The sequence below is a fragment of the Ischnura elegans genome, unplaced genomic scaffold (assembly GCF_921293095.1).
Source record: "Ischnura elegans unplaced genomic scaffold, ioIscEleg1.1, whole genome shotgun sequence".
Lineage (NCBI taxonomy): Eukaryota > Metazoa > Arthropoda > Insecta > Odonata > Coenagrionidae > Ischnura > Ischnura elegans.
The window spans coordinates 67,554-88,213 of record NW_025791691.1 but is presented as its reverse complement, the minus strand read 5'-3'; the positions used below and the strand labels follow the sequence as shown (position 1 = coordinate 88,213).

The 20,660-nt window shown below is 38.0% G+C and overlaps 1 protein-coding gene across 1 annotated transcript in view; it reads left to right on the top strand.

Annotated features, from left to right (window-relative positions):
- Nucleotides 1–17,343, top strand: part of LOC124173511 (transmembrane protease serine 9-like) — a 39,656-nt gene extending 22,313 nt beyond the window's left edge. Inside the window, exons 8-14 of the mRNA XM_046552959.1 lie at nucleotides 4,635–4,742; nucleotides 8,133–8,223; nucleotides 9,405–9,561; nucleotides 11,732–11,898; nucleotides 13,465–13,554; nucleotides 16,624–16,760; nucleotides 17,103–17,343. Coding sequence (XP_046408915.1) covers nucleotides 4,635–4,742; nucleotides 8,133–8,223; nucleotides 9,405–9,561; nucleotides 11,732–11,898; nucleotides 13,465–13,554; nucleotides 16,624–16,760; nucleotides 17,103–17,264 — 912 coding nt within the window. The 3' untranslated portion in view covers nucleotides 17,265–17,343. The remainder of the gene's footprint in view (nucleotides 1–4,634; nucleotides 4,743–8,132; nucleotides 8,224–9,404; nucleotides 9,562–11,731; nucleotides 11,899–13,464; nucleotides 13,555–16,623; nucleotides 16,761–17,102) is intronic.
- Nucleotides 17,344–20,660: the final 3,317 nt, after the last annotated feature.

Sequence of the window (20,660 nt, the reverse complement as noted above, 5' to 3'; positions counted from 1 at the left end):
TTGTTTTAAGGCGCTTAAGGTCACCAACGTATTAGAATTTTCTTTTCTACCCTACTAAGGATACTGTTTTTTATCGGAGTCACGCATTTATGGTCATTAGGAAGTCTTTAAGTAAATGCCGTAAGTCAGTAGACGATATTTCAGCTATAATTTTTGGATTCCTAATTCTTTAAAGCTGTTTTTCGTTGCCCCTATATATCGAAATGCCTCCCCAAAACCAATAAAAAATATTCCTTTATATTTTTTACTTTGATTTTCGCAGTGGCTGGACGATTCATCCTATTACACCTATTTTATTATCACAACAATATCATCGATGAGTCGGCCATATTGGCTAATGACGTCATTTAGCGCCGCCATCGGTGATTTGAGTCTCGAAATGCTTCCCGAACCTCGAAATATGAATGCTCGATGCGGGGCCGCATCAATGCTCTGCTACGCTTGATAAGGAACAGTGATGTGCATCGATGGACATGATACGTGATTCGGAACACACCACTATCGAGGGGAAATACTGAATCTTTTTTTTTCTTTTCGTGCATTTACATTTTAACCAAATAATATAATGGATTATTATAATTCATTTTCGGGAATACGTCTGCGTGCTTAATATTGAACTCAACGTTTCGTTCCACTTACTGGGAACGTCGTCAGGAGAATGAAAATATAAACACCTATCATACCGTTGGAAAAACTAGTCCATTGTTGTTAAGGTATTTAAAAAAGTAAATAAAAATAAAATAAAAGCCAACTTCTTTAAAACATCTAATATAAAAAAGGAAGATGAAAGGTGGAATATTGTAATTAAATTTTCGAAATGTATCTCTTCCACACATGGCTTAAATTATTTAACCTTAACCTTAACAACAATGGACCAGTTTTTCCAACGGTATGATAGGTGTTTATATTTTCATTCTCCTGACGACGTTCCCAGTAAGTGGAACGAAACGTTGAGTTCAATATTAAGCACGCAGACGTATTCCCGAAAATGAATTATAATAGTGCATCTAATCGCTGCGAAAACCTTAAAACTAAAATTTGGAACCTCTACGGGGAGGATATTTTCAAGAAAATAAGAAAGTTGGAAAACCTTAGGAAGAAGAAAGCCACCCTTCTGACTTCTCTCGCCTTCCTACAACGATGCCGAGACTCGGATACTCTTCCTGGTTGTGTGAAGATAAAGCATCATATTCAAACAAGTAAAGCCAAGAATATATTGAAGAATGCTGGCCGAGCTCTGCTAAGAGAACGGGTTCGTTTCACGCGTTTTTCTCTCTTGAATAACTCACAGGAATTGTATGAGCTTCATTTGGAATTATCAAGTGTTCTTTCTTTAGATGATTGGAATTTAATAGATCGTATCACTACTTTTTCGGCTTCAAATGTTTTCTATAATACGCAAGTCAAACAGAAGAAAAAATTTGAATTTCTTCAAAAGAAGAAGCCGGTGCAGAAGTGTTCCCTTCCTTTGGCGGTACACAACCTTACTGCTGAAGTGTTTAGCAATGATACCATCTCAGTGTTATCCAGAGGACTTAACTTTGCTGTTACACCAAAAACATTGCCGGTAGAAGAAATAATAACTGGAGTAGAATCTGCTATTCGCGTACTTCCATTTGGACTAGCTGAGGATATTCGCCATGAAGTTGTGCAAACCCTAAGAAAAAGTAAGCTGCCTTTTCCTAACCTGTCTATTTCTGAGAGAAAAGCCATCAAAGAACTCAACGTACAAACGAATTGTCTCATATTACCAGCCGACAAAGGAAATTCAACAGTTATAATGTATAAGCATGATTATGATCTTAAAATCCGTTCTCTCTTGGATGATAAGACGTATGTTAAACTTAACAAGGACCCGACAGCTGCCTTAGAAAATCGAGTGAAGAAAGAAATCAAGCTATCCTCCATTCCAAAAGAAGATCATTGGAAAGTTATTCCTCATGCCTCTAAAACTCCACGACTGTATGGACTTCCCAAAATACATAAAGCAGGAATACCTCTGCGACCGATTGTGAACACTATCGACTCACCGACGTATAATTTGGCCCGCTATATATCTAGAGACATTCAGTCCTTTATTGGGAGTACCGAATCCTACGTTAAAAACTAAAGCCATTTCATCGAGCTACTAAAGGATTTAAGAACATCAGAGAATGATATTCTGGTCAGTTTTGACGTTGTGAGTCTTTTTACTAAAGTTCCGGTTAATGATTCAGTTCTGATTTTAAGGGAACTAACTCAGAAAGGGCTCCCTAATTATGTACCCGATCTCGCAGAATTATGCCTCAAAAACAGCTATCTTCGCTACGACGGAGAAATATATTCCCAAGTAGAGGGAGCTGCTATGGGATCCCCTCTCTCTCCGGTCATAGCTAACCTCTTCATGGAGAAGTTTGAAGCCGATGCTCTTTCATCAAGTGAATAACAACCGGTATGCTGGCTCCGATACGTTGATGACACTTTTGTTATTTGGCCACACGGGAAAGAGGCTCTTGAATATTTCCATGAACACCTGAATAATATTCATGATAACATCAAGTTCACCAAAGAAATCGAAGAAGATGGCTCCTTACCGTTTCTTGATGTTCTAGTAAGGAAAAGGCAAGACGGAAGCTTGGGACATTCGGTCTTTAGGAAGAAGACCCACACAGATAGGTACTTAAACGCGGCATCACACCATCACCCGCGTCAGAAGTCCTGCGTTATCAAGACCTTAAGACATAGAGCCCTTGCCGTTTCTGATGAAGATAGCGTAGAAAGTGAAATGGAACATCTTATTTCTATTTTAAAAGGAAACGGATATGCTAATTCATTCATTAGGAGAGCTTTAAGGGAAGTCAAGGCCCCGATGGAGAAAACAAAACCAAGTGCTTTTGCAGTTCTGCCTTACATATCAGGAACAACGGACCGGATTGCTCGCATCCTTGGAAAAGCCAACGTTGAAACCAGGTTTGGCACGTTGAGGAAGATCAGAGACCTACTTCCATCCGTCATTGATGCTGTTCCCCCATTACAAATGGAAGGCATATATGAGATTCCGTGTTCATGTGGGTCTAGTTACATCGGACAGACCAAACGGAAGATAGTGACAAGGCTGAAAGAGCATGAAAGGGCGCTGAAGGCAAGGCAATGGGAAACTTCAGCTGTCGCCGATCATTTTATGTCGGGGCCAGGACACAAGATCCTCCTAGATGAGGCCAAAGCCATTGCAAGAAAATCTGCATATTATCCACGGCTTATTAGAGAGGCGATAGAAATTTCTAAACGACCAATGAATTTTAACAGGGATGATGGATATAATTTAAGCCATGTGTGGAAGAGATACATTTCGAAAATTTAATTACAATATTCCACCTTTCATCTTCCTTTTTTATATTAGATGTTTTAAAGAAGTTGGCTTTTATTTTATTTTTATTTACTTTTTTAAATACCTTAACAACAATGGACCAGTTTTTCCAACGGTATGATAGGTGTTTATATTTTCATTCTCCTGACGACGTTCCCAGTAAGTGGAACGAAACGTTGAGTTCAATATTAAGCACGCAGACGTATTCCCGAAAATGAATTATAATAGTGCATCTAATCGCTGCGAAAACCTTAAAACTAAAATATAATGGATTAATATTAATATCTTTACGAAAATTGATTGAAGAGTCACAATCTCTAAAGGCAGTTTTACACGGTACACGGAATTGAGCAATCTGACGTACGTGCGAAGGCGCAATCAAAATTGCGTCGTGTAAAGCGGTGAATTGCTAGAACACATGCGAGAATGCGTGGATGCGAGATGGCAAAATAGCCCCTGTTCTAATTTCATTCATGCATTCGCGCAATTCCACGCCATTTTAGAAATTAATGCAGCTCTAACTTGCGCAATTCCGTGCCCCGTGTAAAGCGGCCTTAATACAATGCCAACAACTGATAACAGATAGGCAATTTAACTGAAGAAAATCTATAGCCGAGACGCTTTTATCAAAATTTTCTAAATACCGTTCGGAGTTTTTCAATTTTTATTTACAGTTTAATTCATTTTGAATGGTGAATCTTTTCCAATATTTTTTTTCAATTTTCATTTTCATTTTTTTATTCACAGTTTACGAATGGGAAACCCTCAAGAAAAAAATTAATAAAAAAACATTAAATAAACTAATTAAAGAGAACGAATTCCAGAAATGTTTTTCTAAAATAAAATCTTAGACCTCCTGATTACAGAGTTCAAGATGCCTTTCGGAGTTTTTCAATTTTTGTATTTGCAATTTTTATAATAGGAAACTCTCAAGAAAAACTGAATTTATTAATATCAGACAAAAACTATCATCATCAAAATAAGGGGTTATTGGTAGGACCACCAAAAGCAATAGCGAGTATCACTATATTTTTTACCAAATGTGGCATTGGATTGATATTATCATCTTGACGAACGTTGATTGATGAGCTATAAACTTTATAACAATGGGAACCATGAAAAGTAGATATACCGTTTGCTAAAAAAAAGGATGAGTGCGTGAAACTGTTCTAGGAAAATATAATCTTCGATCGCCAGATTACTGAGTTTTAAGATACCGGTCGGCATTTTGCGATTTCTGTGAATGCTTATCTCTGTATATTTTCGTATAAATATATATGTTTTCTCTCACACCCCATTCCTTTCTCGCAATTCTTGGACTCATATTGATACTTCAGCTTCGGATATGAATACCTTTTTAGTAGCTGTTGTCTTGATCATCTGTGCCCATGTACAGGTACGAACCACATTTCCAACTTCTTATAATAGCGTTCATTTAATTGTCAAAATTATATTTATAGAAACGGATGATCTTTTTTTTGCATTTTAGTCCTAGATAAACCCTTTCTTGACACTCCGACATAAAGAAAATATTGTGATGGTCCGAGGCCATCACGTGTTTACCTAAGCTCACATTCTAGAGAACCGATTGTTGGAAGTTTCGTGATTTTGGCAAGAAGAGTTTATTTTTTGTTCTTTGTCTACATTAAAAAATATATTTTCTTATGTAATACCACGGAATGTATTTTTATGTGTGTTACTTGTTTTGCCAATTGTTATGACAGTGCCTAGTGACACCCCAGTGAAGTGTGTTGTCTGTATTTAAACTCCCGGATAAAAAAGAACATCGAAAAAAGCAGACGACAGAAAAAAGTGGGGAACCATGGGAGACCCTCGTAGGGATCACGAATATTACAGTGGAGGATCCTCAAGTTGGCCTCATAATGTGTTGTCAACCACCGCGCATTTAAATGGGTTTACAGGAGTCACCACTCGCGTCGCCGAACGACAAATTGATCCTAGTTTCACCGAGAAATAAGGCATAATTAGGGGTGTCAACCAAAATTTATATTCTTAATGATGTGATCTATGAAATTCATAACTCTTCAATGCTATTACTCGCAATTTCAAACGTTATACTGCAAAATATTGGAAAAAAGTGGAACGCATTGCACTCATCACCGCGCTGCGGATATTTTTGAAAACGGATTAAAATGCGACCGAAATGGCAACAGAAATCAATCTTCTGTGGGATGAAATTGGGCCTCCTCTATGCAGTTCCCATGGTAGGAATATAAGGAAGTGAGATGAGAGAGACAAGGGAGACCTGATTGCATGGCATATTGCCGAGTGGTTCTACACTCGCAGTGGGAGACCGTCTTCATAGTGAGACCGAGGACATCCAGTCGAGGCACGGGAAAGCGACTTATACCAGAGCGAGCCAAACCCAGTAGAATAGTGGTGTTCCGGGCCATATAAAGACCAGATTTGATTGCCTCTCCGGCCCTTCATCCGACACCCAGGATTCCTGGAGGATTCGTTCTCGCTCAACAGAACTTCGTTAGAATTTCCGTTTTCTTATAGTTCCCACATTTTAAAAGCCATTGACTCCCTACGATTTTTTTTTGTTTTTGTGTATTCTAAAAATCCGAGACCATTCTTCAGTGTCTTGCTACCCCGGTCATTAAATCCTCAAGAAAGAAGGACCGAATTTAGTGGCCTATTAGTGCAACTATCTATCTCAAAAGTGTATCATTCACGGGCAGTACTTGAAGGCGACGTTCTGCGCCTTGTCCCAATTTGTTATTTTGTTTAAATTATTTTGTTGGAGATGACGCCGTTGTGCGGGTTCTTTTTTGTTGTATAATAGGTGACGAGGCTTTTTATGGGTTAATTTTGTCTGTTGAAGGTGACTCCGAGTGCAGAAAAGGGTTTTTTTTCTTTCTTCTTTATCATTTTTATTAAATTGTGTTGTGAAACAAGACGTATTTCTTTTTATCTTGCCGAAATCGCCAAACTTCCTTAGTGCGATCGCCTCTCTCATAACAGTGACGTGGTCGACACCCGGGGAACTATACCTGTGCCCTTATTCATTATCGCAACATAAGTCTGGTTGCGGTGGGACATAACTCGCTCATCGACCGTACGGTTCTTAACCGTCCGTCACGGCCGAACAGCAACGCATTTATCTAGCGGGACTCCGACTCATGATCCCTGGTCAAATTTCATGGGGAAAGCCAAGGCCTGAACCCAAAGGGAAGGGAGGGAATTGGGACCACTGCGATATAATTTCATAATTATATTTGCTTGCAACGGTAATTAATGCATCCTTTATCTCCAATTGTGATGTACCTAGTAAGCTTGCAGTCTTTGAAAACAAATAGTCACTTTCAATAATTTTCAGGGAGACATATGAAAATAGATAGATATTCCATTTATTTACCTTTTCTATGGTAGATGGAGAAAAATTCGCGCATAGCAAAAGACTCGATAAAAACTGAAAAAATCCAACATAATTTTTTTATATTTATATCAATAGCATTCTTTTCCATTTATTTAGTCAAGACCGTTTTTGATGCATTATTTATCATGATCAAATACTGGAATGATAAAATTTATCGTGAATAGCGTTAAATAAATGCAGTGCAAAAAATCGTCTTCGTCTAATTTTAACAATCGTGTAATATTCATCAGATCGAGCCTCAAACCATACATCATTTACAAAGTAAGATCCAAAAGCTCCATTCAACTTTTATTATTATTAAAGTATTCTACCGATTAAGATAGGTTTCCATGGAGTGCTTAAGAAGGAATCCTGGAGCCTCCCCTTACAATATACACATCCCTCTTCAGTGCACAATAAGACCTACTCTCTTTCAATCTATCTAAGAATCCTATTCTTTTCCTTCCCCTCCCTCGTTTCCCTAACATTCTACCCTCTAACACCATTTTCAACATACCCTCCCCGCTAAGCACTAACTCCATTCACACCTTCTGTCTCCTCCGTTTCTCATCTAAAAGCTGCCTCTCCTCACCCACCATGTCCAGTACTTCGTCGTTCCTTTTCCTCTCCGTCCATTTCACCCTCTCCATCCTTCTCAATACCCACATCTCGAATGCCTCCATTCTTCTCTCGTCTTCTTTCCTCAGTGTCCACGTTTCCGCACCGTAGAGAGCTACACTCCAAATCAAACTCTTCACTAACCTTTTCTTTAAACTCTTACATAACGATCCTCTCAGAAGCTCCTTCCTGTTCATGAACACCTCCTTTGCTAGTGCAATTCGCTTCCTGAAGTCCTTGCTACTGTGTCCGTTTCCTCTAATGTGCTGCCCAAATAGTTAAACTGTTCTACCTGTTCAAGTTTTTCCCACCTACTTTTATCTTGAGTCTCACATAGAAAAGGGTAAGGACTAATAAAATATCTCTCAAAAAGCCGTAAAACTCGCCATTTTGAACCATTTATCTTGAAATTCTGCAATTTATTAATCTCGCAGGTACCACTAATCCTGATGGGTATTCCATACCCCCACACACCCCGGTGTTAGCTGCACCTAAATCCCCCCCCAGCCTTAATTCCTAGCTGCGCCCCTGCTATCGACCAATCGTTCTCCGCCTCTTGTCTCCATAGATTACTTAGTCGTAAGTTATCATCTTGAAATGTTCATAGTACATACGCTACAGATTTGATTACACTAAACTGAAAATTTTAAATTTAAGAAATCAGGAAGAGAACTGCGCTAGCAAAGGAGTCGTTCACTAACACGAAGGGATTAATGAGAGGATTGCCTTGTAAAGGCCTGTCAACTTTTATAAGTGACTAAAAATCATTTTATATTGTATTAACAGGCATTTGACGTTGGAAGACTTCGCCCTATGGGCAGCCAATCGCAGGCAGTTTCCGCGAAGAAAAACATCCGGTTGCGGGCACTGGAGGATGGTAAGATCTACTTCATGATTTTATAATTCATCCCCCATAATACCTCGAACATAGCATACGTGCTTCTATGGTAAATTCGGCATTTCTACAACGGAGCTAAAGTCGCTGAAATGAACTGCTCTTAATCGCCATTCGCGGAAATTCGCTGCCTCGGACCTTCCGTGTTATTTTTTAAGGTAAATATTCAAGACGCATTATTATGAAAAACTAGGCAACCCCTGCGAAAACTTCGTACTTTCACGCTATCAGAAAATAAGTGAAGAAATGGTGTAATTTAGTTTTAAATAGAGAATGGTGTACCACAAAGTACTTTCTTTATACTTGTTTCCTTGCTAAAATACACAAAACATATGAATACAATACAGACTAGAGAGTTTGGTACCAGGAGAAACAATCATCACGTCATTGGATTCTAAAATAGATATTTTCAGCACCATAGTTTTTTTTATTTATACGTGATACAAGTCATGTTTTAAGTTCCTCACACACGATGTCTCTTTTAGAGAAAGTTTAACACTCTTCATTACTCTTAGATTTTACTTTTAACATATTTGCCTGATTACGTTACGTTTTCTGGGTTTATTTATCGATTTAACGGATTATTAAACCTTTTTTGAAGTTCAGAATAAAAACAAGTGTGGTGTTCATATACCTCGAGCGAGTAATCGATATGGAATTATCGAAACTTTTAAGCCAAATTAATGGGTAAATAGTGAAATTTGAGACTGAGATTGTATTTTTTTCGGCCGAAGCCAGTGATTCAATGTTTAAATTGATACCTCATTTATCACTGTAGGTACAGTATTAGCGGAGCATATACGAGATTACAGAAAAAGATCTTTCTGTATTTACGTATATGATTATAAGAGCTATTCATGATTTTGTAAAAGAAATCACGCGGGTAATATTGATACGGGTTGGCTACTTTTAGCCGAGTATGATAATTCGCTCCGAGAATAAACGTGACTAAACAAGGTAACCATTCATTTGCTATTATTATAGATTTTCCTTGACTGCAACTTTTTTATTCAGTTTATTTATTTTGCATTAGATTTAACAGTTGTAAGTTTTAATTCGTGGCCAAAATCACCGAAGCTTACAGTATTATAAACATATATACGCACTGATTATAATTTATCCTTTGCTGTCAGCATTCTAATACGTGGATTATCATATTTCAGGGTACGAATCAGCCCAGCCAAAGATTTCTAATGGTTACTCAGCTAAACTAGGAGACATTCCATTCCAGGTCTCAATGGACTCTGATACATCTGAATTCTGTGGAGGCGTAATCATTCATTCTTCATATGTGCTAACAGCTGCTCAATGTGCAGTAGGGTGAGTCGAATTTCGTGGAAATTTCAAGAAAGATAAAGGTAGATTGCCGTAGTAGTATCAACGAATTCATAGAGGTAATCATAACCTAAAGAATAAGTGAGGAGGCTGAGTTGTTAAAGCTCCTTATGAAGCTTACAGTATTGTGTGAGAGACTTATGACGGATTTATAAGTTTGACCATATCCGATTGTTCGCCGATAAGTGAGGCAATCATTAACACAGAAGAAACTGAGGCTCTCATCCAATAAAAAAAGGCTGTATGGCCAAATGGTCATATTTTTTTATTCGACATGGATGACACATTAAATTTCGGAGTTGTAAATCAAGATAAGATAAGAAACTTTTTAAAATACTATAAAAAACTAAAATCTATTTGTTTACTTTCGCACATGCTGTAAAAAAATAGGTATACAAAGGCGGTCGAAGGACTAAGCTGAAAGCCGATAGAGGCTCGAGTATCAATGACCAACACTCATAGATGAATAACACTGGGGAACAGATAATTTGTTGTCTTGCAACCGAGACTTATTTTATACTAACTTTGGCATCTGGATAAGAAAATAACCTCAGTTTTTATCTATCACGTCAACTTTTTAAGCTACAAGATACCTTTTGTATCGTATTTCATACAAAATTTGCATATGAATGAATTCAAAGAGAAATATTCCCTTTTATGCTGCATCCACACAATTATCAGAGATGAATGAATGATTTACCGATCCGTGTTAATAGACAGCAAAATATCAGCATATGCAACCCACTAAACACTGAAGCTGCCCATGATGCAAATTTGGGTCTACCAGTCTGCGCCTAATTATGGTATCTCCTGGTTAACTAGACAACTATGTGCCAGTCACTGGCCTCCTGCGTCGTCAGTCACTCGGAAACATTCGCATAAGGCTAATGTCAGCCAATTGGAGAGCATTCATGCCTCTTGTGCTAGCCGCTCAATATAGAAGAGTCGTCGCAATCACACAAGATTTAGTGAAAAAACTCGACGGGGTAGAAGAAATACAAACCACAGTTTGGAAATCAGCATGACTATATTCCCCTACCCAAAAATTGAATTAAACAGAAAATGCGTTAAAATTGTTCCCCTAAGTAATTCCAAGCTGGAGGCCATACGAGAGAACCTTAAAGAAACCTATTTCCGCCCATCGCAGTCTTATGGCTTTATCCTACCATTATGAGTACCTGAGTGTCTTGGGAAAAAAGCGCACTCATTTTTTATGTCAAATTGTCACAAATATATTGTTGAAACTTGCAATAACGTAATCCAATTCTTATGTTCTTTCTGAAGCCAATCGAAACAAACCCACTGTGACGTCGAGATCGATCAAATAAAACGTAATTCCTTGAAATCTCAATTTGGCGTTGTCCCTCTTAATGAAACGTTTTCTCTCTTACACTTTCTTTCTCAACAACTCCTTTCTTTTTACTCGTGTCAAAAACACATAGCAACGTTCTTTTAAACAAAAAATAAGCGATTTAAAACATCAACCTAGCAGAGCACACATTAAAATATATAAATTAATACAATCAAAAACCCAAATGACGAACGAAAATAAATAAATAAAGTTAAATGAAATGAATAAATATGTAGTTACATATGTTTCTCCCAATTATAGAAAGAGACGGTATCGAAACGGAAATTCAATATAGAAGCTGTATGTGAATTGCATGCAGGGATCATAAAAGTAAACTGGAAATGGCATTGTATAGATTATTTTGACTTTCCTTCATCCAAAAATATTCTTTTTTTGAACATTCATCCTTTCTACCAACGTCACTCGTAGATATCAAACAACATTAAACATAACATTACCATCCACTGAAGGTAAATCACTGAAGGTCATTCCTAAGACACAAGTTGATGTATCTCCAATATATTTCGCTAGATAACTGAAGATGACCTAAAGAGGAGAAACTAACCTAAATATATTCGCAAAAAAATCAGAAAGTTTTCCGGGCGGAAATTGGTTAGTACCGATGTATATGTTATCCAATATGAGTAGTGTAATATGAGTTGTGCAAGATTGTCGAGAAAATTCGATTTTTTACTTCCTTCAAGGAGGAGATTTTTCTTGCCTTAAATTTAGAATTCATGGCAATGATTTAATTTTAAAATTTTATTTACTTTTAAAATTTTATTTCATATGTGAATTTTTCAGGGGGAAGCTGTTCACCATCTACGCGGGAGTGGTAAAGCTTCACGGGGATGAGAGCTCGCGAGTTGTTGTACAATCTCTAGAGGCCATTATCCACGATGGATACGATCCAAACACACTATCCAATGATATTGCCTTGCTGAAGCTGTCACAGCAACTCCACTTTAATGGTATGTATAAGTAGTAACTTTATAAAGTAGATAACTACGAAAGCTGAGAAACTTATGTATGTAAACCAGGTTCCTGAGTTCCTATTGCAATTGTACCAAGGCTCATGGTAAAACAAGTTCAGGAACATGGCAGAATGTTCGTGTCCTTAGCAATCTCCTACTTTCTGGTTTGTATTTGCAGGCATCGTCAAAATAATAAAGGTATCCTCAGCTAAAAGACATACAATGTCATAATGTAAGCTATTTAAGCAGGTATCATATATCTTACAATGGAATCTTGAACACGATGAGCAATGGCCGTAACACTGGAGCTGAAACCCGCTCTTAAGCACTACACACTCCATGAATGGTGACCGTGAGCTCTTGGATCCAACAAACAAATGTAGTGAGAAAATTTTGAATACTTCTGTGCAAAGAACTGGCTATGTGACATGGACCTTCGGGCATACATCCTTTGAAGAAAAGACCCTGAGAGTCTTTCGGATTAGTTCCTTTTCAGCACTGTCATTTCATTATTTCCTTTTTCTTAATCTGCTTTTTTCTCCATTAAAGTTAATTTTAAGGGGTGGTTTTTAAGTTTCGGGTAAGCGAGATAGTAAAGAAATGTGTTAGACATCCTTTTCGGTCATAGATGCTGGTAAGGGAAGGGTTTGATCTCTAAGTTGCTGCATAGCTCCACTTCCATCTTAGGATAGATGATGGGTGAACTGCGCAAGGAATCTGCCGGTTATCAAGGATGGTCCAGTGAGGTGGGGCACGTAAGGTTGCCACTATGTATAAAAGTATATTCTCCGATATATTTACCAACTTTGAGGAATTAAAATACAAATTTGCTCTAAATTTAAGGCCTCTTTTATACGCTTTTGGTAGGTACGTTACAATCCTGTGGCAGATCCAGAGAGGGGTTAGAGAACATACATCCAAATGTTAATAGCCGGTTGATGAGAACATTTTACATATCAAAGGTTAAAACAAATTATTTTTCCAATACGCCAATACGAAGGATTTGTGTAGTATATAACAAAAGTTTCAACGATCTAGACTTGTATAAAAAGAAAGACTGCTTTGTAAAAGATATTAAGAATATGTTTCGCGACTGTGATAGTATTTAGTTAATATTTTTCAGCGTTTGTTATCATGATAGTTACTATTTTTGTGGCTGTGACCAATCTATTTTCAATTTTTTTTTAATTTATATTCTTGGATTGTTCACCCTATAATTATGTATATGTTGGGTGAACATAAAATATGATTAATAAATAAATAGCCTCCCCCCTTGGGTATCCAATTTTCCAATTTACCCTGGATAGAATGGTAATTTTGTTCGGACCCCCACTACTGGTAAGCCCCCCCTACCTTTATCTCTATCCTGGATCCACCAACTGGTCTCCCAAATAATTGGCCGATTATATTACTTTTACCCGGGGTCTCCATTGACTTCGAGCCGACAATTTTAGGGAAACATCCTATTTGTCCACTACCAAGTTAATAATACCACGAAACAAGGATAATTTTTAGCCAATGCTTGACAACTTTTCAATTCAATGCCTTTTCATCTCTTTCCAGACTACATTTCACCGGCTCTGCTTCCAACAAATGACGATACGTATGTCAACGAACCAGCCTGGATTAGTGGATGGGGTTCTTCTTATGAGGGTAAGTCTATTCTGCGTTCTGCGTAACGTTAATTTCGTTTGATGAATGAATTTTTCAGGGACTTCATACTACCCAACAGTAAGAATGCATTATATATATAAAATATGAAAACCGTCCTAAAAAAAAGCTCAGTTGTTTGGGGAAGAAATCTAAAAAAATCATTAAATCTATTTTCCAAGGTAGGTAGGTATACAATAGCATAGAAAAGGAAATATTGCGCTACGATATTTTGGCAGCAGTGAAACTAATTTAATAATCGCCAGTTAGTTAACATAATCCCATTGAACTAGCGACCAATTTTATTTACATCCATTACAGGCAAGATACTCGAACATATCGAAGTTAGCAATACCATGACTTTCATGTACAGTCGTAACTTCCACCATGGCAGTCATCACGACTTCCGTGACGGTAGAACATGTGAAACAGAGCTCCCGCTCTTTTTTCGTGAGTCCTCAAGTCTGGTGAATTGAAAAGACTAACTGACCCCTTGATTGTAGATTTTAAGATAGTTTTACAACGCAGTTCTTCATAACAAAGTTTTATACAAAACACTAATGCGGGATAAACTAAACAGTGGTAAACTGGATACACGACTTTCTGAGTGATCATAAGCAAATAAAAGTTCCAGAAGGAATTAGATGTGAGGGTGGTGTCTCACAAGAAAGAGTAATCGGCCCCCGTATGCTCATTATATACATCAATGACCTAAGCAGTAAAAACACTTTTATTTGTTGATGTCGCTGTCGTCTTTTGCGAAATTAGTGACTGCTATGAACTTGAAATTCTATCATCGGAATTAAACGACGTTCACGGGATAAGCAAAGAGTAGGGACTGACGTAATTTTAACAAATGCACGGCGTTATATTTATTGCGTAGATCGTCCAATAATCCCCATTTATGTGCTGCGAATGGTGAATACAGAATGGCGGAGGGTGATGAATTTTGGAGTTACGATAACTTCGAACCTTGCGTGGGGAGGACGTATTCATAGCATAACCCTGAAAAAGCTAGGACTCGTCAAGGGTGTTGCGGGAAAATTTTCGGTTATAACGGTAAAAGAGAGACGTGCTATTTCACCCTCGCCCGTCCACTCCGTGAATACGCAGCGAGCATAAGTGATCCGATGGAGATAGACTTAATCCGCGAACTTAACTAAAATACAAAGGGAAGATACACGATTCTTCAAAAGCTGATACGGTGCATATAGAGCGTTACAAAATTGTTAAACGAATTAGTCTTAGAGCTGCTAGAGACTCGGAGGCTGCGCGATACAGATTGCCAGAGCAATCAAGAATGAATACCGTTCAGAGTGACACTGAGAACATTATATTAGAACTCCACTACATTCCCAGGAATGACAGAATCGAAAAATTAAGAAAGATATTTAGCCCAAAGGGAAATTATATAAAAATGTATGGGAATTAACTAGGGAATGAAACAACTCCAATGGCCGTTACGAGAGGACCTCGTCGCAGGTACAAACAAAATGCTGTGTTGGTTTGATCTCTGCATTCTCTTCGGGTTTTCACCGTGTGTCCGTTGGGTTTTGGCGACAACAGTTTCGCTGACATTGCAGTCAGCGTCTTCAGGTCACATTCATTTGATTGAACTTTTTAACCAATAAAGATCGTAGAATTTTGAAATTATTTTTCTTTTTTAATTTTATTGATGTGGTCGTAAAGTGAGATGTAGCATTGTGACCCTCCGGACGACGTGAAATCGATTTTTGGCCCTTGCATTGAAAAAGGTTGAAGACCCCCGATCTACATAATACCGTGCGAGCCACCTCTAGGGTGTTTGGCTGGGGGACGTAGGATGACTCGCAGGATATTATTTAGGTGCTCAGGGGATCCGCGTTCAAATTCCGGTAAAGGCAGAATTTTTCAAAAACCGCGCGATCCCTGCTTGAGTGCAGAACAGTTTAAAAGTCTATTAATGAGGGAATTGAAGGCAGCAAATTTGTGACTTGGGTGAACAAATGAGTTGTTGTGCATATTATTAATTGTGCTGGTGGGTTTTCGGTAAATGACAAATGCGATTTTGTTTTCGGATCGTGTTAAGGAGATATCGAGGAAAGGAATTGAGTTATTATTTTCAGTTTCTACGGTGAATTAAATGTAAGGGAAAAGGCTATTTAGGTTGTCTAAGAAAGTATTCAGTGAGCAATTGTTTGTGTCTAATACGGCAAAAATGTCATCTACATAACGTAAATAAATGGAGGGGAAATAGGAAAATTTCTTCTTGAAGGTTATTCCGAAATGCGCCATGATGACGTTGGCTAGGAATGGTAAAAGTGAATTTCCCGTAGTGGTACCGAATTTTTTTTATATTTCCCTTTAAAGGTAAAATAATTTTGGTTCATGACTAAATTTGCGAGGCGCATATGTTTCTATGGGTCTAAGGTGTTCTGATCAAAAGATAGAGATTGAAGTCATGTTTTAATGGACACTTGAAAATAAATTCTTTACATCAAAAGAAACCATGATCTCGCCTTAAGAAAACCCGTATTCTTTAGTTTTGAGTCGACGACGTCTACGTTGTTTTTGATGGAAAGCGGACTCTGGAAATTAAACTGTGCAAACTGGGCGACTAGCCATTTTGACTAAAAGTAGGTGGGGGAGTCGATCCCTGATACAATGGGTCTCATTGGGCGATTGCCCTAGTAGACTTAGGATAGGCAATATAATCTATGGAGAGTAGGGATTGAAACATTAAGTGCGAAATAAATATTTTTATCAAAAAAAACTGGGAAATCTTTGATAGTGGGAATTTCCTTTTTTCCCGAACAATAGAGGACTAAAAGCTAGAATTTATCTCGTCATTAAATGTAAACGACTGGTATCATGACACGACGCGCCACACGCATTATTAAGAATGCCTTCAGGGTAGTATGTAGATCAATAATTAAAGAGAATGTGACATCACTACCATCCAAGATGTCCTTCATTTTTCAGTCTAGCAAATTCATATTAATTGGCCTATGATTCCCTCCAGTGGTATCAAAGAGAAGAAATGGAGTTAATATATTCAGTTTTAATGTAATGTCACTAAACTATATATTTTAGGTGGATCACACGCTGGTGTACTGCAATATGCTCCTGTGACTGTCATATCCAATGATGAGTGCAGACAAACCTACGGAAGCTCAGTGACTGACGGCACGATTTGCACACTCGGTAATTCGGGTGTGGGAGAATGCGAAGTAAGAACCTCAATTTTCCCTTTAAAATTTTCCGTTAGGATAAAAATTATAATTATAATTATGCTAGAGGCTAAATTATTTGGAAAATAAAACTTTTAAATAAACAAGGCACAAAAAGCTATCCTTCGAAAAATATTTGTTTTAACATGATTTTAAATTGTCAAACGAAAACACTATTTCGCATTAGATTTTACACATAAGTAAAGTCGGAAATTTTATTTTTTAATTATAATCTTTAAAGGGCATAAAATGAAACATAAAAATTTTTGCCTTATTCTTTAGTGATGCACTTTTAAAATATTTTTAATTCTCAGACAGACATTTTTTTCCTTTCTACTTCAGGGTGATGGTGGTGGACCACTTTTTACAGATTTCCACAGAAGGGGTCCAAATCTCTTGATTGGAATATTCTCTTTTTTTAGCGGGCATGGGTGCACCGTTGGACCAGATGGTTTCACGAGAGTAAGTTACTACAGAGATTGGATTCTAAGCAATGTGAACTGAATAATCTGAAAAGTCGCAGGCACTATATGCTGAAACTGTATGATAAAGTGAAATAAACGAGATTTACAAATTCCACTGACTTATCGCACTTGGTTTTTTCAATCCTGTCGCGTGATTTCATATATATTGCCACGGGAGAAATTTCACCTGAACCGAGAATCAATCCACAGACCTTTGGCTCTCCCGGAAACTGCAAAGACCACTACGCAATACTTAGGTTCCTTAACTACCCCAGTAATTTTACCGAGGTACACGATGCTGGATGTCAGGCCTTTGAGGTCCTCCAAGGATGGTAACGCAAAAGGTACCGAATGTAACGATGGAAACAAATATGGGCTTCCAAGAAGATATTATCCAAAATGAAAGATGCAAGGATCGATTCCCGGTGCAGGTGAATTTTCGTCCATGGCAATTAATGTGACCCTAATCAGTCTTTATTTATGAGTTCAAGAAAATAGATACTATTCATATCTAGACGTCAAATGTGTAAGCAAATACAACAGTCTTCTTGTATTGCTAACACCGAACGCGATGTTATGTCCTCTACAAAGCAGTGAACATTTTATGAGCACTATTCCATCACTCAGCGAAGTTAAGAGCGTTCATTTCAAATCTACGCTTGCCACTCAGCTTGTCAGGGTAAATTACTAAATCCTCGACTGGGAAATGAACACTTCGAGACGACCGAATCATACTTGAAACTCACTCAAATACCCTGATGACTCTATCGACCTTAAATAGCTACATTCAAGGTCTATGGTTAACTCTCCCACTTCAAAGCACTGTTGACATTTTTCCGGCGTTCCACAGCCACAATTTTAGCCAATGTTACAAATTCGTTAAGATTTTAACGAAGAAACACGGTTTGAATACGTAAATATGGCGTAAATACGATGCAAGCAATCATTTTTTTTTCATTACATAGTTGCAAATTTTAAAATCGCCGTCAGAGCGGTTAGTATTCGGAAAGAAGCCCCCAACTATGAAGAATATGGAGAGAAGCCAGCTAGGGTAGGCGAGTCAAGGATTAGCAATTTGGCCACTTTAACGGTCACTCAAAACGTTAATCTGGAGAAAAAAGAATGCAAGGTAAGTTACATACTCAAACAATATATCCATAATGACCGAGTCGTACGGCAAAGACTTCCTTCTCAACGCAGCAGCAAAACGTCATATACTAATCCTGATGGATACAACACCACGAATTGGCAACATCAAGTTCGACGTAGGTGTATGCAAAATCCTAGGTACCTTAATACCAAATATTTCGTAAATAATGCTTGAATATGGACGGTTATCGCGTGAAATGTGGAAGAAGTAGCTTCAAATGTGGTCAAATTAAGTCAAATGTTACTGCATGATAAAATTTTAATTTATTTATATTGATGTTTTGTCTTTCTCTAAATACTGTTCATACTGTTATGTTATTTATAATTATGGATCTAGTGTTCACTAAATGTTACTGCCATATCAGGAACGGGGGGACACAAAGGTCTACAAGAACAATTACTGCAGAAAATATTCTCTTTATTTTGATATTAAAGTTATTAATATTAAATTAAATGGTTGAGGCTCCGTAATACACAAAATAAAACGAACTTAATGATAACCGTATTAAAAATCTAGTCCATTGTGTAGGTAAGTATCGGAGTGAGGGCCACGTGCCCCCCTCCTATATCCGCCTAAGCTGTCACCCAATTCAGTGTATTTTAATAACTTACTCGCCGTTTTGAAATCAAAAACGTGTTCTGGATGATTCTGGAACTGTGCTTGAATGGTTTTTCAAAAAATAAAATGATCAATCGCACCATGTCGGCCGTGCACCTCCGTGCGAAAGAGGAAGGAAATATGGATGCGAAAGAGGAAGGAAATATGGATGCGCAAATCTTTGAATTACTTCCTCCCTGTGTGATCATAACGACACCATTTGCAGCGACGCGACGTTTACCAAGTAGTTCCTCTTCATTCCGCTGAGCCGCGTTCCGATCGCTATTTTTTGGCTCACAGCCCAAATCAAATCGGTCGAAGCGCCAAATCGGTCGTTTCAGTAATTTCAATCACTGTTCGCGCACCCCCTCCTCTTCCCCTCCCCCCCCCCCCTCCGCCCTTGCGGTACAGTTCACAGTGCCGAACATTCCAGAACCACAACTGTAACTTGTTATAACATGAGATGGCATTGTCTTGTATGTGAGTACAATCATTTCAAATAAAACTATCTTAAACTTTGTGACTATCTGACTTGATTATTTTTTCTTAACGATAAAAGTTAAGGTAGCTCATGATATATTTAGCGTCCCCTCCCCCCTTTCAGATTTGTCTGTATCCGCTACTGGAGCACGTTAGTAAATTGACACAGGTCAATCAAGATCGATGAAAAAATGCGTGTAATGTATTTCAGGAAAAAAATAACTCCCCAGAACAGAGCTATTTAATTCAGGGTACCCCTATGAGAGCTCGTAGAAACCGTAAAATATGTTGGAGTCAGACTCACTAATGATCTGTCGTGGAATGAACATATGCGGAAAATAACAGGCCAATCTAATCGTAAATTGGGGTTTGTTAAAAGAATACTAGGAAAGTGCGACGGCGAAGCGAGAGAAATAGTCTTGTTAGCCTAACTGAGCTCTAAATCTGCATAATACTCTAAGGTATTAAATGCCTTAAAATATAAAATAAAATAATATCTTAATATCAAATATTGGCCGGGGGTAATGAGATATGATGAGATATGTGATGAGAAAAAATATCGAAAATTCCAAGTATGTAACTGTTCCCCGTAGGTTCCCTCCTTTTTATTTTTTATTCCTTTTTTCTGTATAATTAAGTGTTTCTGTGTGTCCATCGTAGGGTAAGAAGAAGTTTAATTTGATTTACTTACTATGCTCGTGTGAGTATATTTCAAACGCGTGAATATATATAACATCCTTTGGGTATCCCAGGGGCTAATCCCGGGCGGCCCCCACAAATATATAAGGCCCAGAGAAAGAAACACCAAATTTGGAAAAACATTAGATTCACGAAATATTGTGCGATGAATGTTTTCATCTGAAATCTACTTCGCGAATAACAAAACGCGTACTCTGTATAATTGGGCAATGCTCGATTGATCTGGAATGGCTCGAGCGAAGACAAATAAAGGGAAAAACTCAAAAACCATTGAAAATATCCATGCATGGTCATCAGCTGAAATTAATTGCAGCAGGATGAAGAGAATGTTTGGAGCTTATATGGATAGATGGCGAGCAAACACGTCGACCGCCGCTGTTTCGCATTGTTTCCGTTTGCAGCGCTGCACGCGCAAGAAAGACTCAAAAATATGATCGGCATCCGTGACTAAGCGAAGCTCGCCAGAGCACCTAAGCGGCTTAACCAGCTATAGCACCATATCGAAGTACA